The sequence below is a fragment of the Rana temporaria genome, chromosome 12, assembly GCF_905171775.1.
Source record: "Rana temporaria chromosome 12, aRanTem1.1, whole genome shotgun sequence".
In the NCBI taxonomy this organism is placed as follows: domain Eukaryota; kingdom Metazoa; phylum Chordata; class Amphibia; order Anura; family Ranidae; genus Rana; species Rana temporaria.
This window is the reverse complement of record NC_053500.1, coordinates 62,120,450-62,146,255: the sequence shown is the minus strand read 5'-3', so window position 1 is coordinate 62,146,255 and position 25,806 is coordinate 62,120,450. Positions and strand designations below refer to the sequence as shown.

Here is a 25,806-nt window from a genome sequence, read left to right as displayed (position 1 = left end):
TTTCCCGACGGAGCATGTGCTCTACGATCGGCGCGGGAACGCGCCTAATTTAAATGATTCCCGCCCCCTACGGGATCATTTAAATGGCGCGCGCTTACGCCGGGCATTTTGCCGGCGTGCCCACGCAATTTACGGAGCTACTGCTCTGTGAATCAAGGGCAGCGCAGTAAATTTGCGGGGGCGCAGGGCAAAAACGTTGCTCTGCGCCTCAGTAAAAAAAAAACGCAAATCTACCTGAATCCGGGCCTCTCTTTTTTTCTCCCAGGACCCCATTTTCGACGGCGAAAATTTTGGTGCATCACAATTTTTCACTTCCAGTTTCGGTTTATTTTTTACTAGCTTTTATTGCCTTGTACAGCATCTCCATAAGACCCCAGATCTCTCTATAAAGAGGACCTGTCCTGGCCCATGGTATCACAAGGGATATTGCTCATCCCCTGCAAAAATATATATATAAGTTAAAGCAGAACTCTGGGCAAAAACATTTTTACATGTTCTTTTTGCTGATCTCCTACCTTCACCAACTATGTCATCCATGTTCTTCTGAGCTCTGTAGTTCCTCTGTAATAACCTGCTGAAAAACTGTTATTGCCTGTTGATTTCCTGTTTGACCGCTGGCTGACATGCCCCTTTGTAGTCCTCTGAAAAATGAGCAGGGAGTTTTATTTCTGCCTGGCTCGCTGTGGTGGGTGGAGGGGGTCTCACTGCCCCTGGATTGAGCCGCCCATAAGAGGTGTGTCCTCCTCTGCTCCCTCCTCCTTGCCAGCACCCCCATGCCCCCCAACCGCCTGCCTGTCATCTCTCTCCAGTGCAGGGATAGTTACAAATAATTGGGACAGGGCAGATCTCAGGCTGATAGGTCTGTATGTGAGAACACCACTGGTGGTACAGCCCCATGCTCCCTATACATTGGAACAGTGCACTCTGCGCTGTCTATCACAATTCTGGTACAGGGAGGTGGGGCTGTACCATGAGTGGTGTTCTCACATACAGACCTGTCAGCCCGAGATCCGCTCTCATCCTGATGATCTGTAACTCTCCACGCACCGCACTGATGGGCACAGATAAGGCAATGGAGACACCACACTGGTGTCACTGCACTGATGGAAATTGATAAATGACACTGGTTTGCATTTGTCTTAAATATTATATTAATATGCATTTATATTAACCACTTAAGACCCGGACCAAAATGCAGCTAAAAGGACCTTGCCCCTTTTTGCGATTCGGCACTGCGTCGCTTTAACTGACAATTGCCCGACGTGGCTCCCAAACAAAATTGACGTCCTTTTTTCCCCACAAATAGAGCTTTCTTTTGGTGGTATTTGATCACCTCTGCGGTTTTTATTTTTTGCACTATAAAACAAAAATAGAGCGACAATTTTGAAAAAAAAACAAACAATGTTTTTTACTTTTTGCTATAATAAATATCCCCCAAAAATATATAAAAAAAATATATTTTTTCCTCAGTTTAGGCCGATACGTATTCTTCTACCTATTTTTGGTAAAAAAAAAAAAAAAATTGCAATAAGCGTTTATCGGTTGGTTTGCGCAAAATTTATAGCGTTTACAAAATAGGGGATAGTTTTATTGCATGTTTATAAAAAAAAAAAAAAATTGTTTTACTACTAATGGTGGCGATCACCGATTTTTTTCATGACTGCGACATTATGGTGGACACTTCGGACAATTTTGACACATTTTTGGGACCATTGTCATTTACACAGCAAAAAATGCATTTAAAGCGGGGGTTCACCCTATAAAAAAAAAATAAAAAAAAAATTCTTCTAGCATAAAATTCGGCATAGTAGCGCGAGCTACAGTATGCCTGTCTTAATTTTTTTATCCCCGTACTCACTGTTATATCGTACATAGAAGATTCCGACTGCCCACGGGGAATGGGCGTTCTAATCCAGACGGAAGGTGATTGACAGCCGGCTCTGGCGCGTCACGCTTCTCCGGAGGTAGCCGAAATAGGCTTGGCTCTTCACGGCGCCTGCGCATAGTCTGTGCGCAGGCGCCGTGAAGAGCCGAGACCTACTCCGGCTGTCTTCGGGGAGCGTGACGTGCCAGAGCCGGCCGTCAATCACCCTCCCTCTTGAAAGGAACGCCCATTCCCCGCGGGCAGTCGGAATCTTCTATGTACGATATAACAGTGAGTACGGGGATAAAAAAATTAAGACAGGCATACTGTAGCTCGCGCTACTATGCCGAATTTTATGCTAAAAAGTTGTTCTGCAGGGTGAAACACCGCTTTAAAATGCATTAATTAATGTGAAAAACGGACGTTACTTACCGGTAACGGTGTTTCTATGAACCTTCCAGGACGGCACCCGAGAGATGATGGCTCCTCCCCACAGGAAACACAATCACTTAACAATTTAAAAGTCCCCACCCTTCCCCTTGATCCTCAGTATGAATTAGAGTAGTCCTGAACTGGTTCACAAGGGACATTGTTCCGTATAGGTACTTACCACCTAGCGTTTAGCTTATCTTTTCCTTCCACATAGGGCGGGAAGTAGGCCTGCCGTCCTGGAAGGTTCATAGAAACACCGTTACCGGTAAGTAACGTCCGTTTTCTCTCATCACCTTCCAGGACGGCACCCGAGAGGATTGACGAGTAACCAACAGGCCTACTTTAGGGTGGGACCCTTGCCTGCAAGGTCTTTTGCTAGATGTCAGAATCTGATTTTATTTCACCACTTCCACTTCCTAGTGTGTGATGAGGGTATCCTAGCTGGATCATGAAAATGACCTGCAGGTCTGCTCCACCTATGCTCCTGTCTCCTCTTTGGATGCAGAGTCTAGGTGGCACGTGCTCTTAAAGAAAAAAATTCTGAGAGCTTGGAGTATTCTTTAGGATAGAAAGGTTGGCTGCGTTAATATTTTAGCCATCGTGGTTGATAGTGTCTGCAAAGCTGCATAAGACCATCCAAAGTTTAGTCAGAGATTTGTTCTGTGAAACAAAGACCTACTTTGATCAACCCAGAAAAAAACAACATGTGGTTTTAAGCCACTAGTCTGTACAGGAGAATGGTTTAGAAAGAAACAGGGTCTCCCGACGTACAATCCTTGTGGGTCCCCCTTTTTTGTTTGCCATAGTCCTGGTGAACCAAGGAAATAAACCCACTCAAGGATACTAGATTAAGGGAAGTCTATTCCCTTCACTCAAATGACTGGACAGGTATGTGACCAAGCAGGGCGTTTGGTGTGCTCCTGCACTCCCTTCAGTCCACCTGTCCACCTCCATTCATTGGAATGCATGTGACTTTATAGCGAGGACACTTATTGGTCAGTGTCAGGACCACAGGATGCCTTGGCGTGGCTCGTTCGCGCGTCCGCCAATACGCGTGGACAAACTCCTGTCTCCAACGTACACTGCTAGACCGGACAAAACAGCTGCTCTGCAAGCCGATTGACAAGCAGGTCCCATCCTTGTCATTCCCCATTTCTGAGTTCCTTCCCATCTGAATACCGACATGTCAGATGTGAGATTGTTCTATATACCCTAGGCTCCTTATAACCCTGCGAGTCGATCATTAAACTACGCAGAAAAGAAGCCTGTTACAAAATTGCGAGTAACCACTGCATTCATTGGTATATAACAGAAAAGAACAAAGGTGTCGGGGAAAGAAAACTTTTCACCGCCCCCCGCGTATAATATGCAGATACATTTTACCCTATAATCTCAGGGTAAACCCATGAGTGCCACACGCCAACAGAATACAGTATTCTGTAAAAATCCCGTGTTTGAGGTCATGATCCACTCCACGCACCAAGGAGTGTTAAGTTAAGCAGATCCCTACCACAAGGGACCAATGCCATAGTAGGAGTAAAAGATGAATATTGGTTATTCATATCCAGTTCGTCCGAGGGGGTGACATGAAGGACATACACTGAGCTATAAAGCTATCGGATCGGGAGAACCAGTCAGAAAAAATCCTGATGCTGAATTTTTTAGGCAAACAGCCCCTAACAGCGTAACCCCTTTCCTACTAAAAAGAACCTGCTAGGTGATTTTATGACCTCCTTCCAGTGTCCTATAACCCTACTGGGTTCAGGTCTAGGGAATGTCTCTGGCATGCCTAGAAGTAAAGGCCCGCAATCAGAAATCCTGTTCCTTCCATGTGAATGGAAAATAAGGTCTGAAATAAAGTGACCAAAATGTCCCAGATATACAGGTCCTAGATCTTGTATTTCCGAAGGACAGCAAGCTCAGACTTAATATGGAAAGACAGATAGACACCCCCAGCCTCCACTGCTGTGTTTTCTGATATACAGACACCTGTAGGATAGAGAAGACACAACCAACCTTAGGTGTGCATTTCTCATATGTAGTAAGATACCATATAACCTAAGCCCAGAGAAAGGACAGAAGCTCCAAGTGTGAGCTTCTGATGCTTAATAGGTTTATAGGTCCTACATTCAACAGAGAGGCCACTAGCCAATATGGTGTTTTTTCTGAGTAATAAAGAACGCAGAGGACACAGACACCTTCTACTGCTGTGTTTTAATTTATGTGCAGCGACCCAAGGTAATAGATACAGGACAGGAGGACAAGAACCACTATAGTGTTGTCTATTCCTGACTGACCGCAGTACGGTCTTCCAATCAACAGAAAATAATACTAGCACCTATAGTATATCTCTGATGATCATAGAAAAAAGCAGTCGCATGGCCAGTATGACCAAAAGGACATATGCGGCCTCAACCGTGTATTGCTGGTGTTATACTCCCTGCAGTCATAACTAGCAGAGAGTGATATTAGCATACTTCAGATAAACAATAGGGTATAGGACAAGGGACCGAAATGTTACAGACAGTAACATTGTGTATTCCAACACCCACAGTCATATACCTGATAGAAACGTCACTAGCAAGAAAACTCAATGCTGTGCGTTTCTGGATAGTAACAGTATACCGTCATGAACCCACAATACCAGTTGTGCATTATTTTGATTAGAAAAAAACTTGGAAAGTTTATATGACCAACTGCATGTTGTCGGCAACCCAATGTGTTACTTAATGCAACCTTGTCGGGTCATCTAATCAACAGAAATGTCACTAGCAAAAAAAGGACACTTAAAGCAGTGCATATCTGAATTTATAAATATCCTTAACAATAATACAATGTTATGCGTTTCTGATCAGCAAAATTGTATAGTCATATAACCAGCAGAAGTGTCGCTATCACTAACTCAGCGTCATGCGTTTCTGATAAGTAATAGTGTACCAACATGTAACCTCCAGAAATTTTTACCAACAGTAACTCAGTGTGGTATGTTTCTGAATAACCATAGTGTGCGGTTTATATAATAGAGGTGTCACCGACAAATCAATGTCATGCTTCTCTGATAAGCAATAATATACATGCATGTATCCGACAGAAATTACACCGACAGTAACTCAATGTGGTATGTTTCTGAATAACAATTCATGTAGGTCCCACACCCATATGTAAATGGTGATCTCACCACACATCAGGTATCATCGCAAACGTCAGAGCGAGACCAATAATTCTAGCACCAAACCTCTTCTGACTCTAAACAAGTAAAGTTTAAAGTTCCGCCTATGGAGAATTTAATGTAGCACAGTTTGTCGCCATTTTCATGGTCATGCGCATTTTTAAAGCATGACATGTTTAGTATCTATTTACTCTGCGTAACATGATGTTTTATATTTTACAAAGAAAATGGGTATTATATTGTGTTTGTGTGCATTATGATTCATTAACCACTTGCCGACAGCAATACGTAAATATACATTTTGGTTTACCGGGATTATAGCTGAAGATATCAGCCATAACCCTGGTATTGGTTATTACAGCCGGTGGCTGTCTTTCTCGTGAAAGCATTCCAAGCAGCTCATGAGCCGCTGAAATGCTTTCCAAAGTGGCAGCGACGCCATGCCTCCCTCCCCCCCCCCCCCCCCCTGCATTGCTTGCCAGTGTTTCTCAGTTATCGTTTTTGCCAATTTGCCTGAGAAACGATCCGATGGTGCAGCCAGCTGCTTCCATAGGCGATCAAAGAGTACATACTCTGTGATTGACTCTATGGCCCTGGAAGACCGGAGCGGCGTCATGACGTCACTTACAGTCCAGGCTGAAAGAAAATCATAATTTTCTTAACGCTCTTTTGCTTTTAATGCTAAAGAAGAGATTTGGGGTCTTGTTGACCCCAGATCTCTCCATAAAGAGGACATTGTCATTCTTTTTTCTTTTACAAAGGATGAAATAAAAGTGATCAAATAATGGGGTAGTATAAATAAATTGTAAAATAAGAAGAAAATAAAAATTAAAGGCACCTCCATCCCTCTGTGCATATGCAAGTCACACACACATATGTAAATGGTGTTCGTGCCACATGTGAGGAGGGAGGTATAATCCTGCCACTAGACCTCCTCTAACTCTAAACATGCAACCTGTAAATACATTTACACTTTCGTGGAGATTAAGTACTGCAGTTTATCACCATTCTATAAGTGTGCACAATTTAATGCGCTACATGATAGGTGTCTTTAATCGGCGTAACATCTTTCACATTTTACAAAAAAAAATTAAATATTTTATTCATTAACTGCTTGCCAACCAGCACAGAATATATATGTCGGCAGCATGGCTCGGACAAGCAGAAGGAAGTATATATATACACGTCCCCTTTTACCACTAGCCGCGGCAGTTATACGGCGACAGGTCGGCTGCGCGAAATCCCGTAGCTATACGTAATTTCGCATTCCAGCCATTAGGGGCGTGTGCGCACCCCCTGCTTGCCCCTGTCACCGATGCGCGTGCCCGGCGGGCTCGATCACCGCCGGGCACCCGCGATCGCTCGTTACAGAGCGAGAACCGGTAGCTGTGTGTGTAAACACACAGCTCCTGGTCCTGCCAGGGGGAGAAATGACTGTTCGTCTGTTCATACAATGTATGAACAACGATCAGTAATTTCCCCTAGTCAGTTCCACCACCCCTTCAGTTAGAACAAACCCAGGGAACATAATTAACCCCTTCCTCGCCCCCTAGTGTTAACCCCTTCCCTGCCAGTGACATTTTTACAGTAATCAATGCATTTGTATAGCACTGATCGCTATAAAAATGCCAATGGTCCCAAAAATGTGTCAAAAGTGTCCGTCATAAGGTCGCAGTACTGATAAAAATCGCAGATCGCCACCATTACTAGTAAAAAAAAAAAAATATTAAAAATGCTATAAAACTATCCCCTATTTTGTAGACGCTATAATTTTTGCGCAAATCAATAAACGCTTATTGCGATTTTTTTTTACGAAAAATATGTAGAATACGTATCGGCCTAAACTGAAGAAATTTTTTATATATATATATATATATATATATATATATATATATATATATATATATATATATATATATATATATATATATATATATATATATATATATATATTTTTGGGGGATATTTATTATAGCAAAAAGTAAAAAATATTCTTTTTTTTTCAAAATTGTCACTCTATTTTTGTTTATAGCGCAAAAAATAAAAACCGCAGAGATGATCAAATACCACCAAAATAAAGCTTTATTTGTGGGAAAAAAAAAGGACGCCAATTTTGTTTGGTTGCCGAATCGCAAAAAGTGGCCCGGTCATTGACCAGCAAAATAGTCCGGGGCTGAAGTTGGAAATCGAACGCTGCGGGGATACCCACAATTGTCTCACAGCAAGGAAGAACGGGGAGATGCTGATGTTAACAAGCATCTCCCCGCTCTGCCTAGTGACAATGACAGTGATCACCGCTTCCTGTAATCAGAAAGCGGTGATCACTGGCTTTTCACATGTAGCCCATCCCCCCTAAAGTAAGAATCACTCACTAGGGCACACTTAACCCCTACAGCACCACCTAGTGGTTAACCCCTTCACTGCCAGTGTCATTTTCAAAGTAATCAGTGCTTTTTAATAGCACTGTTCGCTGTAAAAAGGACAATGGTCCAAAAAATGTGTCAAAAGTGTCCGCCATAATGTCGCAGTCACGATAAGGAAAAAAAAAACGCTAATCGCCGCCATTACTAGCAAAATAAAAATTATTACTAAAAATGCCATAAAACTATCCCCTATTTTGTAGACGCTATAACTTTTGCCCAAACCGATCAATAAAACGCTTATTGCGTTTTTTTAACAAAAATATGCAGAAGAATACGTATCGGCCAAAACAAGAATTTTTTTTTCAAAATTGTCGCTTTAATTCTGTTTATAGCGCAAAAAAATAAAAACCGTACAGGTGATCACCAAAATAAAGCTCTATTTGTGGTGAAAAAATAAATGATGTCAATTTTGTTTGGGAGCCACGTCGCACGACCGCACAATTGTTAGTTAAAGCCACGCAGTGCCAAATTGCAAAAAGTGGTCCGGTCATTTGGCTGCATAATGGTCCGGGGCTTAAGTGGTTAAAATATATATATATATATATATAAAAAAAATTCAAAACTGCTGCTCAAATACCACGTGACATAAAAAATTGCAACACTCGCCATTTTATTCCCTAGGGTCTCTACTATAAAAAAAAATATATATGTAGAATGTTTGGGGGTTCAAAATGATTTTCTAGCAAAAAATAAAATAAAAAATAGGGATTTAAACTCGTAAACAAAAAGTGCCAGAAAAAGCCTGGGCAAGTAAAGTGTAAAACATTACCACACCCACCATTTCATTCTCCAGTTTCTCAGAAAATATATATTCCAAGTCATTGTCTAGCCCAAATAAAAAAAAAATAATAAAAAGAAATGCATATTTTTACCGTGTCGGTGAGAAGTGTCAGAATTGTCCCGAACTGATGAGTCTGCTCGCACATGTGCAGTGCGGGAATGTGTGCAAAATTGTGTGCGTTTTCCCGCACCGCACAGAAAACAGAGGTGTTTGGTGCCATTTACACCTAATTCTTACGCATGTCACAGACATGTACGTGTGTGCCCACCACAACGCACCCACCAGGACTTTTAGTGGGATTTTATAAAATCATACCGCCACCTTTTGCACATTTCATGCACATAGAGTGACCCATAAAAATTAATGGGTGGGCTGCCCTAAATATGTTCCCACTCAGAGACACCTCCTGGGGGGAGAGGAGCACTGAAGGGGAGCTCAGGAGCCCATACATTGTACATGTCATTGGAATACACATCTCTATGTACTGTACAGTACTGAATCCATAGGGATGACACACTGCACGCTATACATCCTTACCCGGACATCTTGTGGTTGGCAGGCTGTGAATTCCGCCATACACAACGCGGCGCCCGATTCCACACAGCCAGCTACAGCAAGGAGACATGGTGACTGACGAGAGACAGCCCGGACACCGGTACAAACCCCGCCTCCACGTACTCCGCCCCGTAGACGTATCCCCTGTCCTCCCGTGGGCGTTTTCTCTACACACGGCACCCCCTGTAAGCTGGATCCCGCCCACAGCGCCAAGTACGTTCAGTACAAGACTTGATCCTATAGAATAGATTAGAGAACGTCCATAGACTGACTTCGGAGCGATCTATTATGTGTGTTTGCTGATTGTATGATCTGTGTGTCAGCACATTCCCTTCCATGTGTATAGTACCAATTATATACCAGCAATAGATCTATGGGGTGTCCATGGTGCTGACCGGTGACTCTGCAAACACAATAGGATTGATTATAATATATGGATTATGTATATCATAATGTTAATAAGTAGAATCAGAACTATTTATAATGTATTAATAGTATGATATGTTTTATATCATGGGTGTGACTGTGCACAGCCTATATCATTATGGCAGGTGTAGACAACTTTAGGGAGATGGAGATCTACTTGAACATCACTGATGAAGCCAAAGATCACCGGGCACAGTGTCCCCCCCCCCCCAAAAAAAAAAAAACCCAGTAAGACCAACCTTTTTTTACTCAGAACAAAAGTAAGTATTACAAGAAAATGCACGGATCAGGAGTGCGGTACAGTCAGAATGCAGGGTTCAGGAGTGCGTTGCGGTCAGGATGCAGGGATCCGGAGTGTGTTGCGCTTAACATGCAGGGATCAGGAGTGCATTATGCTCAGAATGCAGGGATCAGGAATATGTTGCGCTCAGAATGCAGGGATCAGGAATATGTACCAAAAAACAACTATGTACCATGCCATCCAGCATACTAGCGTCAGCTACAGTGTGCCTTTATTTTATTTTTTTTGCGCTGTACTTACAGTTTAATCCTTTAGTTTCGTTTCAGACTCCCGCGGGGAGTAGGCGTTCCTATGAAGAGGGGAACATGATTGACGTCCGGCTATGGCGCGTCACGCGTTCCGAAAATAGCCGGAGTGGGACTCGGCTCTTTACGGCGCCTGTGCACAGACTAGGAGCTGACTGCGCAGGCGCCTTATAGCTCCGAGTCCTATTTCGGCTATTTTCGGAACGCGTGACGCGCCATAGCCGGCCGTCAATCATGTTCCCCTCTTCATAGGAACGCCTACTCCCCGCGGGAGTCTGAAACTAAACTAAAGGATTAAACTGTAAGTACAGCGCAAAAAATTAAAATAAAGGCATACTGTAGCTGACGCTAGTATGCTGGAATGGATGGTAGACCAAGACATTTTTTTTTTAGGGTGAACCCCCGCTTTAACATCAAACCCCCCCCCCCCCAAAACCATACAGAGCCATGGGCATCCGCTCCATAGGGCAAGAGAGGGCGTTTGCCCCCCCTAGAAATCAGTGCTGTGATTCTCAGGGAGGAAAACAACGGGCAGGAAGCTGGGAGCTGTAGCATGGTGTCTGTGGACATGCTGGGGCCGCCACTCTTAAGGGACTACATTTCCCATGATGCCCCCAGTCCCACAGAAAGGGGGATGGGGGCGATCGGGGGAGATATACAGACACAGCCCGCGGCTCTCCTCTCCCTGTCACAGCGCCGCTGCGAGTTCTCTGGTAAATGGAGCGGAGAGCCGCGGGCTATGTCTGTATATCTCCCCCTTTCTGTCAGCTGAAGCTAGGAGAGAGAGAGAGCGTCTCTAATTGAATTTGCAGCGCCGCCGCCTTGCTTCCTGCCCACTGTTTTCCTCCCCGTGATTGGCCACAGCAGAAGGCCAATCAGAAGACTCTGGGGGCATCATGGGAAATGTGCCCCCACAGTGGCGGCCCACAGACACCATGCTACAGCTCCCAGCATGCAAGCACTCTACTGGGGGGGTTAAAAGAGGAGAAAAGAAAATTCTGTGCTCATGCTGGGGGAAGCCAGAGAGAGAGCCATGCTGTACCTGCACCAACCAGAGAGCCACGCTGTACCCCCACCAACCAGAGAGCCACGCTGTACCCCCACCAACCAGAGAGCCATGCTGTACCCGCACCAACCAGAGAGCCACGCTTTACCCGCACCAACCAGAGAGCCATGCTGTACCCTCACCAACCAGAGAGCCACGCTGTACCCGCACCAACCAGAGAGCCACGCTGTACCCCCACCAACCAGAGAGCCACGCTGTACCCCCACCAACCAGAGAGCCATGCTGTACCCGCACCAACCAGAGAGCCACGCTGTACCCGCACCAACCAGAGAGCCATGCTGTACCCTCACCAACCAGAGAGCCACGCTGTACCTGCACCACCAGAAAAGGGAATCACACTGTACCCGCACTACCAGAGAGAGAGCCCCGCTGTACCCGCACGACCAGAGAGGGACCCCCGCTGTACCCACACCACCAGAGAGGGAACCCCCACTGTACCCGCACCAACCAGAGAGGGAGCCCCGCTATACCCGCACCAACTAGAGAGGGAGCCCCGCTGTACCCGCACCACCAGAGAGGGAGCCCCACTGTACCCACATGACCAGAGAGGGAGCCACGCTGTACCCGCATTACCAGAGAGGGAGAAAGACCAAGCCGCTGCCAGGGTACAGGCATGCTACACTACTGACTAGAGTCACCCCAGGCAACCCAGAGTGAGTGAACATCCAGCCAGAGGGATCATCGTTGCCTGTTGGCCATTATCCATTACTTATCCTAGGGACTGAGCCATTAGGAAGTGTCTAACCTGATATCCTCCCATCTATGCTGGGGGCAATTATTGCAGAAAATTACACCAAATGCTGGGAGTTTTTAGTACGGAAACTGACACCAGTGCTGAGGGTCATTATTATGTACACTGGTACAGATGCTGAAGTTTTTATTCTAGAAATCTGCACCGATGTGTGGGGTTATTATTGTTGCTGCTGACACCAATGCTGGCGATTTTTTTATTGTGGAAACTGACAGCAAAGCTGGGGATTGTTATTGCAGAAACTGGCACTGATCCTGGGGGTTGTTATTTCCTTGAGGGGAGGACTCAATTTTTTATGATATTGTTATTCAAAGTTGCTAGATAGTTGCATCAGGTTTCTCAAATCTTTGTATGCCTGCGCTTTGTTATAATGACTAAGCCCCTCCCCTTCATGACATTGTCAAAAAAGGGACCGATCATGGATGACCTTAAAATGATGCCCCCCCCCCCCCCCTGAAAAAAGTTCAGCGGACGCCCATGTACAGAGCTTATTACTAAGGTTCAGATAAAGGAACACCTGGGTAGCAGTGATCATAACATGATTTCATTTGATGTTAGATGTAAGCAAGTAATACATACAGTAAAGATAAAAAACACTTAATTTCAAGAGAGCAAATTTTCCAAGGATGAGGGCTGCTCTCCAGGACTTATGGCCCATACACACGATGCGATTATCGTACGACGGATCGTACGATTTTTTCCGCTTGCTGGTCGCATCGGGACCAGAATGCCCGAAAAGACTCCCGATTATGATCGTACGACGAAACTTGACTACGTTCTTTGCGGACTTACGTCGTTGCGTTGTGATGTAATGTACGGTTGACCCCTTGTAGCCACGCCCGCACCATAGCATTTGTGAACCAGCGTTCTTTCGGGCTACTACGTACTTTCCTGCGAACTACGGTAGTTCGTTAGGGCCACCACGTCCTTTCTTACTTGCCGAAACGTATTTTCTTTCGGAGTGGCACTGTCGTTCGGACAGGATGGATCTTGGGCAACCAAATAGCAACATTGCAGTTGCAATGATTGGAGTCATGGCCATCCAAAAGGTCCTTAACCAGAAAAAAAATAAAAAAAGTAGAAGGACATGGACCAAACAGTGGCTGATGAATCGTGAGAAATATTCCCATATGTCCTTGTTCAGGGATCTTCAAGAAAAAAATCCTGAAGATTACCGAAATTATCTGAGAATGGATGATGAGTGTTTTCAGCAGTTACTGGCATCCATCAGACCACATATTCAGAAGCAGGACACTGTGATGCGTGAAGCGATAAGTGCTGATCAAAGGCTCATAGCAACTTTACGATACTTGGCAACTGGACGCAGTCTGCAGGATTTAAAATTCTCCACCGGAATATCTCCACAGTCACTTGGCAAGATCATCCCTGAAACCTGCGAATCCCTTATCCTAACATTGAAGGATGAATATCTAAAGGTACAGTGCAATTTAGTATCTATGCATTTTTAGAAACAATGGGCCAAATCTTCAAAGGAGATACGCAGGCGGAACTGCTGTTCAGCCTGCGTATCCCTGTGCCTATCTTTGGAAACGATCCTCAGAAGGATTTTTCCAAAGATAGGCAAAAGATCCGACATCTGTAATAGACTTACACTGTCGGATCTTAGGATGCAGTACTGCATCCGCCGCTGGGGGCATTTCGAGTTGAAATGCCGCTTTGCGTATGCAAATGAGTACTTAGGCAGATCCACAAAGCTTTTTAGCTTTGTGTTTTCTGCGTAAGTTACGTTTTGCATGCGTAAAATTAGGGATGCTTTTACATGGCCTAAACTGTTTAGACCTTGTAAAAACAAACCTTTTTTTCGATGGCCGCGATTTTTTTTAAATTTCAAATTTTTTTTCCAGGCGCGTAACTTTTTTTTTACCCGACGCAACTTTATTGTCCCGTCGCGATCCACAAAGCCCGGCGTAAAGTACGTTCGCGCGATGCACGTCGGGAAAAATGACGTCACACGCATGCGCCGAACGTCCGGCGCGGGAGCGCGCCTCATTTGAATAGGAATCGCCCCCTCGATCAGACGACCGCCTTGCGACGGAGGCACTTAAGTTACACGGCGTGTAATTTCTAGGTAAGTGCTTTGTGGATCGGGCACTTAGGTAGAAATTTTACGCCTGTGTAACTTAACTGCTGAAAGTTAAGTTAGGCAGGTTTTTTGAGGATTTGGCCCAATGTTTACAACTGCTGATGGCTTGTGTTGAAAAAGCTATACATATATTGTTAGCATACTGAAACCAAATTAAAGATTGTTTATCTCTCCTTTTCCTCCTAATTTCCAAGAAATGCTGTGGAATGGATGGAGGCAGAAATTTCAAGACCAATGGAATTTCCCCAATTGTGGGGGCGCAATTGATGGGAAACACATAAGGATCTCACCACCCCCCAATTCTGGGTCTTATTTTTATAATTACAAAGGCTTTTTCAGCATTGTCCTTCTTGCCGTAGTCAATGACAATTATGAGTTTTTATATGTAGACATTGGGAAAAATGGACGCAATTCCGATGGAAGTATGATTGAACACACTAAATTCTACCAATTACTTCAAAGTGGGACTCTGAATCTCCCATCCCTAAATGAGACCATGGAAGGTCTGAACTTTGTTTTCGTGGCAGATGATGCATTTGCTTTAGGAGACCATCTCCTCAAACCCTTCCCACAGCGAAACCTGACCCCCGAGCAGAGGATATATAATTACAGGTTGTCAAGAGTGGTGGAAAACGCTTTTGGAATATTGGCCAACCGTTTTGGTATATTCCAGACGACCATTAATCTGTCGTTAAAGAAAATTGACAAAATTGTGCTATGTTGCTGTGTACTACATAACTTCCTGCGGCGACATGCACAGGGCTACATTCCTGCGGAACAGCAAAATGAACGCGGAACAACATCATCAGTCCAAGCTGTGCGAGATAGCAGCAATGCCAGACCGACCCAATTGACACCACTGGCTCTGCCACATTCCAGGCTGCCATCCCAAAGTGCCCGTCAATGCCGCCTGGACTATATGAATTATTTCATAGGTCAGGGGGCAGTGTCATGGCAGAATGACATGTGAGATCTTTTAGTAGAGGACAAATCCACTGTTCACACTCCATCTCTTTAAAAGGACTATTTGTCAAGTGTATGCTTATATGTGTTTGTTTACTCTTGCATGACATTTCCATGTCAATAAAACCCCCCAAAAAACGTGAGTATTTGTTTGTATTTTATATAGTATTAAGGTGTCTGCAAAGGTGCAACATCTTAGCTCATTAGTTCCACATCATATTGGGCACCCAGTGCCAACAAAGTGAATTCATTATGTGCCAACTTTAAATCCCAACAAGTGCCACCTCTCAGTGCCCACTGTGGACACATAGCAATGGTCACTTGTGTCACCTCTAACTGCTGTAATAATGCAATTCCGTGCCCACCTTTAAGTAGACTTCAGTAACATATATTAAAGAGTCACTAAAGGAATTTTTTTTTTTAGCTAAATAGCTTCCTTTACCTTACTGCAGTCCTGGTTTCATGTCCTCATTGTTCGTTTTTGCTTTCATGTTGCTGTAAATCCTCTCTGTTCTGGACACTTGCTGGTTGCCTGTTTCCTGATAACCACAGTGCTGGGAGATTTCTCACGGTGGTCACTAATCAAGGAGCTGTGTGTAAAACGAAACTGGATTGGTGCTGAGGAGTTTTAGACAAAGTATCACTGCTCTCTATTGGCTGACTGCCCTCTAGTGGCTCTCTGTACATCAGAGAACTAGCAAACAACAGCAAAAACGAAACTACACTGCAGGCACATTATATGATTGTTTTTTTTATCAATTTTTAATCATTTTTAAAAGGAATCAGTTAACTATTATGTCTCTATGCCCTGTAAACAGTCATTTCAGCTAAAAAAAGTTTTTCCTTTAGTGACCCTTTAAGTGCCCATGTGTGCCGACGTATCAATGGGCACATTGTGATTTCTACCCCTAAAAAAAAAAACCCACAAAAAATCCAAAATTTGTGTTATGTGGATTTAGTCAAAAACCTAGATTTTGAATGTTCAAAAATAAATTAAATAAAGACATATGAAATAGAATCCCAAACACCAAATAGTAATTAACTATAAAAGTTATATTAAAGCGGTAGTTCACCCTCCTTCACCCCATTATTCCATTACTTTCGGCATCGTAGCGCGAGCTACGGTATGCCGGTCCTAAATTTTTAATCCCCGTACTCACTGTGCTATTGTTGATTGAAGAATCCGACTCCCGCGGGGAATGGGCGTGCCTATGGAGAGGGAGGATGATTGACGGCCGGCTCTGGCACGTCACGCTCCCCGAAGACAGCCGGAGTAGGTCTCGGCTATTCACAGCGCCTGCGCACAGGCTATGCGCAGGCGCCGTGAATAGCCAAGCCTATTTCGGCTATTTCCGGAGAAGCGTGACGTGCCAGGGCCGGCCGTCAATCACCTTCTCTCACCATAGGAACGCCCATTCCCCGGATTCTTCAATCAACGATAGCACAGTGAGTACGGGGATTAAAAATTTAGGACCGGCATACCGTAGCTCGCGCTACGATGCCGAAAGTAATGGAATAATAAAAAAAAACATTTTTTTTTTTTTTTAACAGGGTGAACCCCCGCTTTAAAGAGGTGATATTTCCCTGGTAATGTGCCTAGTTTTGCAGCACGGCATGGACAGTGGCTATCCTCTGCTCCTGGGTTGGCTATCACCGTTCTTGGTGGGTAAAAAAAGTCTCACGTGCACAAGTGCGTCTCTGACAATATCGCCACTACAGACAATCACATTGGTGGAGCGGCGATGCCAGGAAACCATGGGGAGGCAAGATAACATTTTATTTAGTGTTGCTCATGAAAATCGTACACACCTCTTTCCAGGGAAAGTATTTCATAATGAGATAGTTTACAGTCCATACTGTGACTTTTCCTAATTTGGAGGATAACAAACATCCTGGGGTGGGAACTAACCGTTTAATCCGAAAAAATAAAAAAAAAGAACAACAAGTTCATGACATGAGTTTGCTTTACCCACCAAGCCCGTTGTGTAATCAATGACAAAGTCAAACTAGATAAATAGTACAGACATTCCAACAGTTGACTAAAACCTATAGGGTAAAACTATTAGACTGTACAACAGACATTCCGTGCGCGCAGCCTACGAAGAGACGTTGCCTACGCACTACGTTCGCCTTGTAGTGAAGTCATCATACACGGACGGCAGACGTACGCTCGTGTGGTGAATGAAATCCGGGCGCGGCAACAGCGAACGCTCCCGGAAAGAACGCTGCTACGAACTGTAGTGTACCACGAACTGAGGTAAAATGTTTTGACAATGTTGTTGGATGTTATGTAAATATTGTATAAGTTAACCATTTGTCAGACATCTCTCTTGCAGGAATCATGCCTGACAAGTTCACCTCACCTGATTTTTTAACACAGTTTATTGAAATGTACAGGCAGCTGCCCTGTTTATGGCAAATAAAATGCAAAGATTATTCCAATCGTGATAAAAAACATGATGCCCTGACTAAACTTGTCGAACTGTGTAAAGCGGTGTGCTTTATTTCTCTACCTATAGCAATAAGCAGGAAGCCAGCCCTAAACAATTTACTGCACAGACAGTATATCACAGGGGACAGGTGCAGTGCTGTTTAAATATTCAGAGTCACCTATAGATTGCTGACTGCCCCTATAGGAAAATTACAGGAACTTGTCCCTGAACTATGTACTTGACAGAAAAACACAGTATATCACAGGTGGACAGGTGGTGGCAGGTGCAGTGCTGTTGACATATTCAGAGTCACCTATAGATTGCTGACTGCCCCTATAGGAAAATTTCAGGAACCTGTCCCTGAACTATGTACTTGACAGAAAAACACAGTATATCACAGGTGGCAGGTGCAGTGCTGTTGAAATATTCAGAGTCATCTATAGATTGCTGACTGCCCCTATAGGAACATTTCAGAAACCTGTCCCTGAACTATGTACTTGACAAAAAAACACAGTATATCACAGGTGGACAGGTGGTTGCAGGTGCAGTGCTGTTGAAATATTCAGAGTCACCTATAGATTGCTGACTGCCCCTATAGGAACATTTCAGAAACCTGTCCCTGAACTATGTACTTGACAGAAAAACACAGTATATCACAGGTGGACAGGTGGTGGCAGGTGCAGTGCTGTTGAAATATTCAGAGTCACCTATAGATTGCTGACTGCCCCTATAGGAAAATTTCAGAAACCTGTCCCTGAACTATGTACTTGACAGAAAAACACAGTATATCACAGGTGGACAGGTGCAGTGCTGTTGAAATATTCAGAGTCACCTATAGATTGCTGACTGCCCCTATAGGAAAATTACAGGAACTTGTCCCTGAACTATGTACTTGACAGAAAAACACAGTATATCACAGGTGGACAGGTGGTGGCAGGTGCAGTGCTGTTGACATATTCAGAGTCACCTATAGATTGCTGACTGCCCCTATAGGAAAATTTCAGGAACCTGTCCCTGAACTATGTACTTGACAGAAAAACACAGTATATCACAGGTGGCAGGTGCAGTGCTGTTGAAATATTCAGAGTCATCTATAGATTGCTGACTGCCCCTATAGGAACATTTCAGAAACCTGTCCCTGAACTATGTACTTGACAGAAAAACACAGTATATCACAGGTGGACAGGTGGTGGCAGGTGCAGTGCTGTTGAAATATTCAGAGTCACCTATAGATTGCTGACTGCCCCTATAGGAACATTTCAGAAACCTGTCCCTGAACTATGTACTTGACAGAAAAACACAGTATATCACAGGTGGACAGGTGGTGGCAGGTGCAGTGCTGTTGAAATATTCAGAGTCACCTATAGATTGCTGACTGCCCCTATAGGACAATTTCAGGAACCTGTCCCTGAACTATGTACTTGACAGAAAAACACAGTATATCACAGGTGGTGGCAGGTGCAGTGCTGTTGAAATATTCAGAGTCACCTATAGATTGCTGACTGCCCCTATAGGAAAATTTCAGAAACCTGTCCCTGAACTATGTACTTGACAGAAAAAACACAGTATATCACAGGTGGACAGGTGCAGTGCTGTTGAAATATTCAGAGTCACCTATAGATTGCTGACTGCCCCTATAGGAACATTTCAGAAACTTGTCCCTGAACTATATACTTGACTACTTGACAGAAAAACACAGTATATCACAGATGGACAGGTGGTGGCAGGTGCAGTGCTGTTGAAATATTCAGAGTCACCTATAGATTGCTGACTGCCCCTATAGCTGAACACAATTCCTAAACTATATGAAGCACAGCAGATGTCACAGGAATAAAGAGTGCTTGTTGAGATTTGTGGACCTTACACTGTCCCTAAGCAGCAACAGCAGCCTTTCCCTACCATAAGTGAAGCATAGTTACAACGAGCCAGATACCATAAGATGATGCAGATATCAAAGAAATAAAGTGTGCTTCTTGAGATTTGTGGACCAGGATACACCTAACACTGTCCCTAAGCATCAACAGCAGCTTTTCCCTATCATAAGTGAAGCACAGTTACAACGAGCCAGATACCATAAGATGATGCAGATATCAAAGAAATAAAGTGTGCTTCCTGAGATTTGTGGAGCACGATACACCTAACACTGTCCCTAAGCAGCAACAGCAGCCTTTCCCTATCATAAGTGAAGCCGAGTGACGATCTGTGCTGTGTGCCTCTATCTAATATAGAAGCTGGTCACATGATGGGTCACATGCTGCACTGGCCAATCACAGCCATGCCAGTCACAGTAGTAAAACAAATGGCGATTGGCTGCCGTGCAGCGCGACAAAACATACCCGAACTCTGAACCCGGACTTTTTCCAATTATTCGGGTCCGGGTTCTGGAAAAACCCAAAGTCCGTACCGAACCTAAACTTTACAGTTCGGGTACGCTCAACCCTACATTTAAGTTTAATAAACCTCATTTTTGATTTAAAAGCCTGTGTCCTGCGATCAAGCTGGTTACACTGGTGGAGAATGCGGGCAGGACAGAATAACAGGTATAAAAATGTTTTTTTTTTTCTTTTCGCATTGGACTTAATGTTGAACTGACATTTAAAGGGACAGTACATTGGATTTATTTCCTGGGTTAAACAAACATTGAAAGCTGAAGCAATGGAGGAGCTAATTAAACAGCTGACCTTGGCTAACATGCAAGCTCAGACTCCCCATGAGGAAGCTAATCAGCACCACAAAGAGGCGCTGGCTCTGCAGCAAGAAAATACTCGCATGTTGGTGGCCCAGTTAGCAGCCCAGCAAGCAGCCCAGCAAGGGGTTAGATGGATCATGTCGGATCCCCCATGGGGATGGCGGAACCCGACAGGATCCGTCTTGGAGGAGGACACTGGGTCCTAGCTCTTACCCGCGCCAAGTGCCAAATGCAATCCCAGCAGAAACAAATGCCTGGCATCTGGTTTATCTGTATAAAGACATATCAAAGGTCTAAGTGTAAGGAAAAAAATGTTTTTCTTTGCTGGTATAGACAGTGCAATGTGTATCTGGCACGGGCATAGTGTAAATTGCGGTGTTTGAAAATCCGAACCATCACAGGGTGGTCCTAAAAACTTGGAAACGGTTCCAAAACAGGCACGGTTGATATGTCTTTATACAGATAAACCAGATGCCAGGCGTTTGTTTCTGCTGGGATTGCATTTGGCACTCGGCGCGGGTAAGAGCTAGGACCCAGTGTCCTCCTCCAAGACGGATCCTGTGTGGTTCCGCCATCCCCATGGGGGATCCGACATGATCCATCTCACCCCGCGCCGCGGGACTCTGGCGCGTGGCGCCCCCTCCCCTTCCTCCCCCGACCTCTGGGGGGTTCCTTTGAGTGACGCTCCTGTCCACGCCCATTTTAGGAACCATCTGGGTCTTCCCCTGGCTGGCCAACGTGCTGTGTGGGGTGGGCGGGGACCCCGCGCTTCACTGCACCCGGAGGGCGGTCTTTGGGCGTGACCATATGTGAGGTATCGCCCCTAGCATTCTGCTGACACACAGCTGTTAGCAATAGGGAAACATATAAATTGCCTGATGTAACGTTCAGGCTTAGTCTCCCTGTGGCCAGTAACCAGCACAGAACGCTCTGGACAGGTATGGATGTGCATCCTATTTTTTACTAGCAGACCTGGCAGTCTTTCATGCCTATTACCATCTACTTTTGGTTGGCTGTTTTTACTTTTTATCCTGTGATAATCAGGATCTCCCTACGACCTTTTGCCTTCTCTGCCATGTTACTTTTCTATTTATTTATTTTTCTTTTTTAGAACCTGTTCCTAATGAGCAATCTGCTGCTCCTGGCATCTTCAAAATCCTCAGCTGTCCACACTGCTCCCTGACAGGGAGAACCTCACAGAAAGAAGGAGATTTTTGTCTTCTTACTTTCCTTCTTTTTCTTGTTTTATATACGTCTCTTGTAACTCTGGTAAGTCCTTTATTTAGTCATCATGTGTTATACGTAATGGATGGCTTCATATATACTGCTTCTTTGATCTAACTACCCTATTAGATTAATTCACCTATGTTTATATAGAGCAGTACCCTCACCTTTTTAAACAACTGACAGCCATCTCATTGCACTTTATTGGTGCTTTGCTAAATCCAGGCTTCAATACTATTTGGACATGACCGGAGGGCATGTTATAACAACTTTTTAAGTTACTTTATTCATTTTTGACGTTTACCCTATGGATCCCCTGACCGCCCCCTGCTGCCATTACTTTTTCCCATGCGGACCAGCCAGGCATTCTTGCTTAAAGTACTATATTTTATGTACATTATCTGGTCTATTTCAAACCAGTAAAAGTCTGTTTTGTTTTTTCCTGCTGTCTTTGACAAAAGTGCATTAGATGTGTTTTCTTGTCTGGCATTCTTTTGTTATTATAATTTTTTGATACATTGTGCTCCTTTTCTTTTTGCCCTTCTTATCCTTCACACTATAGGTCACATAGTATGGTAATACTGTGTGAATAACCTGTACTGTCAATGACCAAGGACATACTTCTTGCACAATCGGCCAAGTAATCTTCATGGTCTCCATCTGAGACTGATCTACCTACCTTCGAATCCATCGGTTAGTAGCTACTAATATATTTTTCTGGGGCCTGATCTATAAGGATGTTGTGGCAATCAGTATTCAAGCATATGTATATATATACTTTTTACTTTTGAACTCAGTCCCTCACATATAGGGTCCGCCTCGGTACCATTCCAGACACGGCGTGAGTCATGATGAGGATCAAAATGGTGGTTATTTATATGTACCTCTCTCTGTATGTAGGAAAACTTTGCAAATGAATGTTTCAACTACACATGCATTTTTTATGTCTTTATATTGAATTTTGTATTAATGCGTTTTTCTTTTTTCTTTTTATATTTATCTTTATTTTTTATTTTTAGACGGTACAGCGACATCTTACGCACCGCCCTCGCCCTGATGAAGAGGCGATACTTTATTTTAAAAAAAGCCTCGAAACGTTGGCATTCCTGTCTATACCCATGTGACAGTCCTGAGGGCTTCTTCTGCTGCTCCTTTGTCGCGTGTACACGTATATACAATTTTGATTGTCTTGTCTTACCATGCTTAATGTGGGGTACTGTTGTTAATTGTCCTCCCCAGGCCGTGCTCTCTTGTTCTCAAATGGTCATTTTGGAAAACCTTTTTTGTATCCTATGCTGTTAACAAACTTTTTCTGATACGTTGTTCTAATGAGCAACATTATTTAAATTTAATACATTTTGAATACTTTTGATACCTACGTGTTGACTAATTTAGTCTTATACTCCAGCCCGCCTCACACACTTAAAGTCCCACCGAGGAAACACACCCCTTTGGGGGTATAGCAATTATCTCCTCAGCATGTGGCACTGGTACTCAAGAAGTGGGGGTGGTAAAGAACTTGGGGCCTGATCCACAAAAACCCGGCGTAACTTAATTTTTCCAGTTTAAGTTACAAGTTACACCGCCGCAAAATCTCTACCTAAGTGCCCGATCCACAAAGCACTTACCTAGAAATTTTGAGCGGTGTAACTTAAATCCATGACAGTTTTTAATTTGTTTCCCATTCTTTACAGTACATACTTTTCTTGTAACAGCGCTTCGGGGTATGTAATCTGTGGTACTGGACGTTCGGAATTGTTACAACCGGTGCATGAAGCGGGTCACGAGTTGGGGGAAAAAGCAAAACATTGGTGCGCAAGTGCCGTATACAGGCTACAAGCAGACCAGGTTCTTTCTGCAACTGCAGACGCACTGCATGCGCCAGTGGTAATGAGCAGGGACACAGATCACATACCCGGAAGCTGTGCGGAAAAAAAAGGTATGTACTGCAAGCAAAAACAAAACAACGGCCTACTGTCATTCTGACAACTAGGCTGAATGTAATGTTTAATCACTTTTTTGGCGGTCAACATCCCATTACATAAAGTAATGCATCATGAAATGCTAATCCAATTATGGACAAATTTGTTAGAAAAGTGTACAAACAAATGTAACAGAATCTAAAACAACTGTGAAAATAACTTAACAGGTCCAGTATTTAGATTTTGTTCAGCAATTCAATGAAGTCTTTCAACTTTTGTTGAAGTGCTGCAGCTGATCTCTTAATCTTCTCGAGTTCGGCACAACAGCGCAAAACCTCCATCTTTGAATGCGGAATGGTACTACTGTGCAGCAGATTACCTGTGAAGGATACCAATTACTAATAATCCATTTTGGACAGATGTAATAAAAAGCACAAAATACATTGTGAAAAACTTACCTGTGCTGGATACAATATTCTGAGATTCATCTGTTGTGGATCTGGCATTTGCTAAATCCTCCACTAAAGGGATGATCTCAATGAGATCCATGTTTTGTTTTCTCACACTCAAGGAATGATCCCAGACCTCCAATCCAGAATGGTCCGTCTGCATCTCTTCAAGTAGATGGTATATTTGGTTTTCTGTTAATTTCATACAACTTCATTAGAAATTTTCTAAACAACATCTCATTTTAAAAAGAGGTGCACAGCATTGCTATATTTGGCTTACAAACCTTCAGGACTGGAATCTAGGGTAGGGGAAATTGTAATTATTTCCTCTGTGTGTATGTTCGCCATTGCGGGATTAGATGGTGAGCCTAGGAACAAAACAAAAAGCCCTGTCACGCTCGAAAACACTGATTTTAAATACAAAAATAGTGTAAGCTGGTTAAATAGGCAGAGATTCACCTATATATATTTCTCTACCTATAGCAATAAGCAGGAAGCCAGCCCTAAACAATTGTACTGCACAGACAGCATATGACAGGGGACATGTAGAGTGTGCTGGTGAAATGGGCAGATATTCACCTATATATTTCTCAAATTTAGGGTCTTGCCCTAATTTTGAGAAATTTTAAATACAAAAATAGTGTAAGCTGGTGAAATAGGCAGAGATTCACCTATATATTTCTCTACCTATAGCAATAAGCAGGAAGCCAGCCCTAAACAATTTACTGCACAGACAGTATATCACAGGGGAAAGGTGCAGTGCTGTTGAAATATTCAGAGTCACCTATAGATTGCTGACTGCCCCTATAGGAAAATTACAGGAACCTGTCCCTGAACTATGTACTTGACAGAAAAACACAGTATATCACAGGTGGACAGGTGGTGGCAGGTGCAGTGTTGTTGACATATTCAGAGTCACCTATAGATTGCTGACTGCCCCTATAGGAAAATTTCAGGAACCTGTCCCTGAACTATGTACTTGACAGAAAAACACAGTATATCACAGGTGGACAGGTGGTGGCAGGTGCAGTGCTGTTGAAATATTCAGAGTCATCTATAGATTGCTGGCTGCCCCTATAGGAAAATTTCAGGAACCTGTCCCTGAACTATGTACTTGACAGAAAAACACAGTATATCACAGGTGGACAGGTGGTGGCAGGTGCAGTGCTGTTGAAATATTCAGAGTCACCTATAGATTGCTGACTGCCCCTATAGGAAAATTACAGGAACCTGTCCCTGAACTATGTACTTGACAGAAAAACACAGTATATCACAGGTGGTGGCAGGTGCAGTGCTGTTGACATATTCAGAGTCACCTATAGATTGCTGACTGCCCCTATAGGAAATTTTCAGGAACCTGTCCCTGAACTATGTACTTGACAGAAAAACACAGTATATCACAGGTGGACAGGTGGTGGCAGGTGCAGTGCTGTTGAAATATTCAGAGTCATCTATAGATTGCTGACTGCCCCTATAGGAAAATTTCAGGAACCTGTCCCTGAACTATGTACTTGACAGAAAAACACAGTATATCACAGGTGGACAGGTGGTAGCAGGTGCAGTGCTGTTGAAATATTCAGAGTCACCTATAGATTGCTGACTGCCCCTATAGGAAAATTTCAGAAACCTGTCCCTGAACTATGTACTTGACAGAAAAACACAGTATATCACAGGTGGACAGGTGGTGGCAGGTGCAGTGCTGTTGAAATATTCAGAGTCACCTATAGATTGCTGACTGCCCCTATAGGAAAATTTCAGAAACCTGTCCCTGAACTATGTAATTGACAGAAAAACACAGTATATCACAGGTGGACAGGTGGTGGCAGGTGCAGTGCTGTTGAAATATTCAGAGTCACCTATAGATTGCTGACTGCCCCTATAGGACAATTTCAGGAACCTGTCCCTGAACTATGTACTTGACAGAAAAACACAGTATATCACAGGTGGACAGGTGGTGGCAGGTGCAGTGCTGTTGAAATATTCAGAGTCACCTATAGATTGCTGACTGCC

At 43.7% G+C, this 25,806-nt stretch overlaps 1 protein-coding gene and 1 long non-coding RNA gene across 4 annotated transcripts in view; one reads left to right on the top strand and one right to left on the bottom strand.

Moving 5' to 3' along the window:
* The window catches only part of FDXR (ferredoxin reductase), a 103,964-nt gene extending 94,600 nt beyond the window's left edge, over window positions 1-9,364 (bottom strand). Inside the window, exons 1-2 of one of the 3 annotated variants that reach the window (XM_040331288.1) lie at window positions 9,207-9,285; window positions 516-574 (exon numbers count right to left, since the gene is read on the bottom strand). In XM_040331288.1, coding sequence (XP_040187222.1) covers window positions 516-574; window positions 9,207-9,214 — 67 coding nt within the window. In that variant the 5' untranslated portion in view covers window positions 9,215-9,285. Of the gene's footprint in view, window positions 1-515; window positions 575-9,206 lie in introns of all 3 variants that reach the window. The other 2 variants (XM_040331289.1, XM_040331287.1) reach the window with 2 other exon arrangements.
* An 11,699-nt stretch (window positions 9,365-21,063) lies between these two features.
* LOC120918945 lies at window positions 21,064-22,503 on the top strand. Its single transcript, XR_005744488.1, has 4 exons — window positions 21,064-21,139; window positions 21,313-21,470; window positions 21,988-22,118; window positions 22,445-22,503. It is a non-coding gene; the product is annotated as an uncharacterized LOC120918945 (long non-coding RNA).
* The last annotated feature ends 3,303 nt before the right edge of the window (window positions 22,504-25,806 follow it).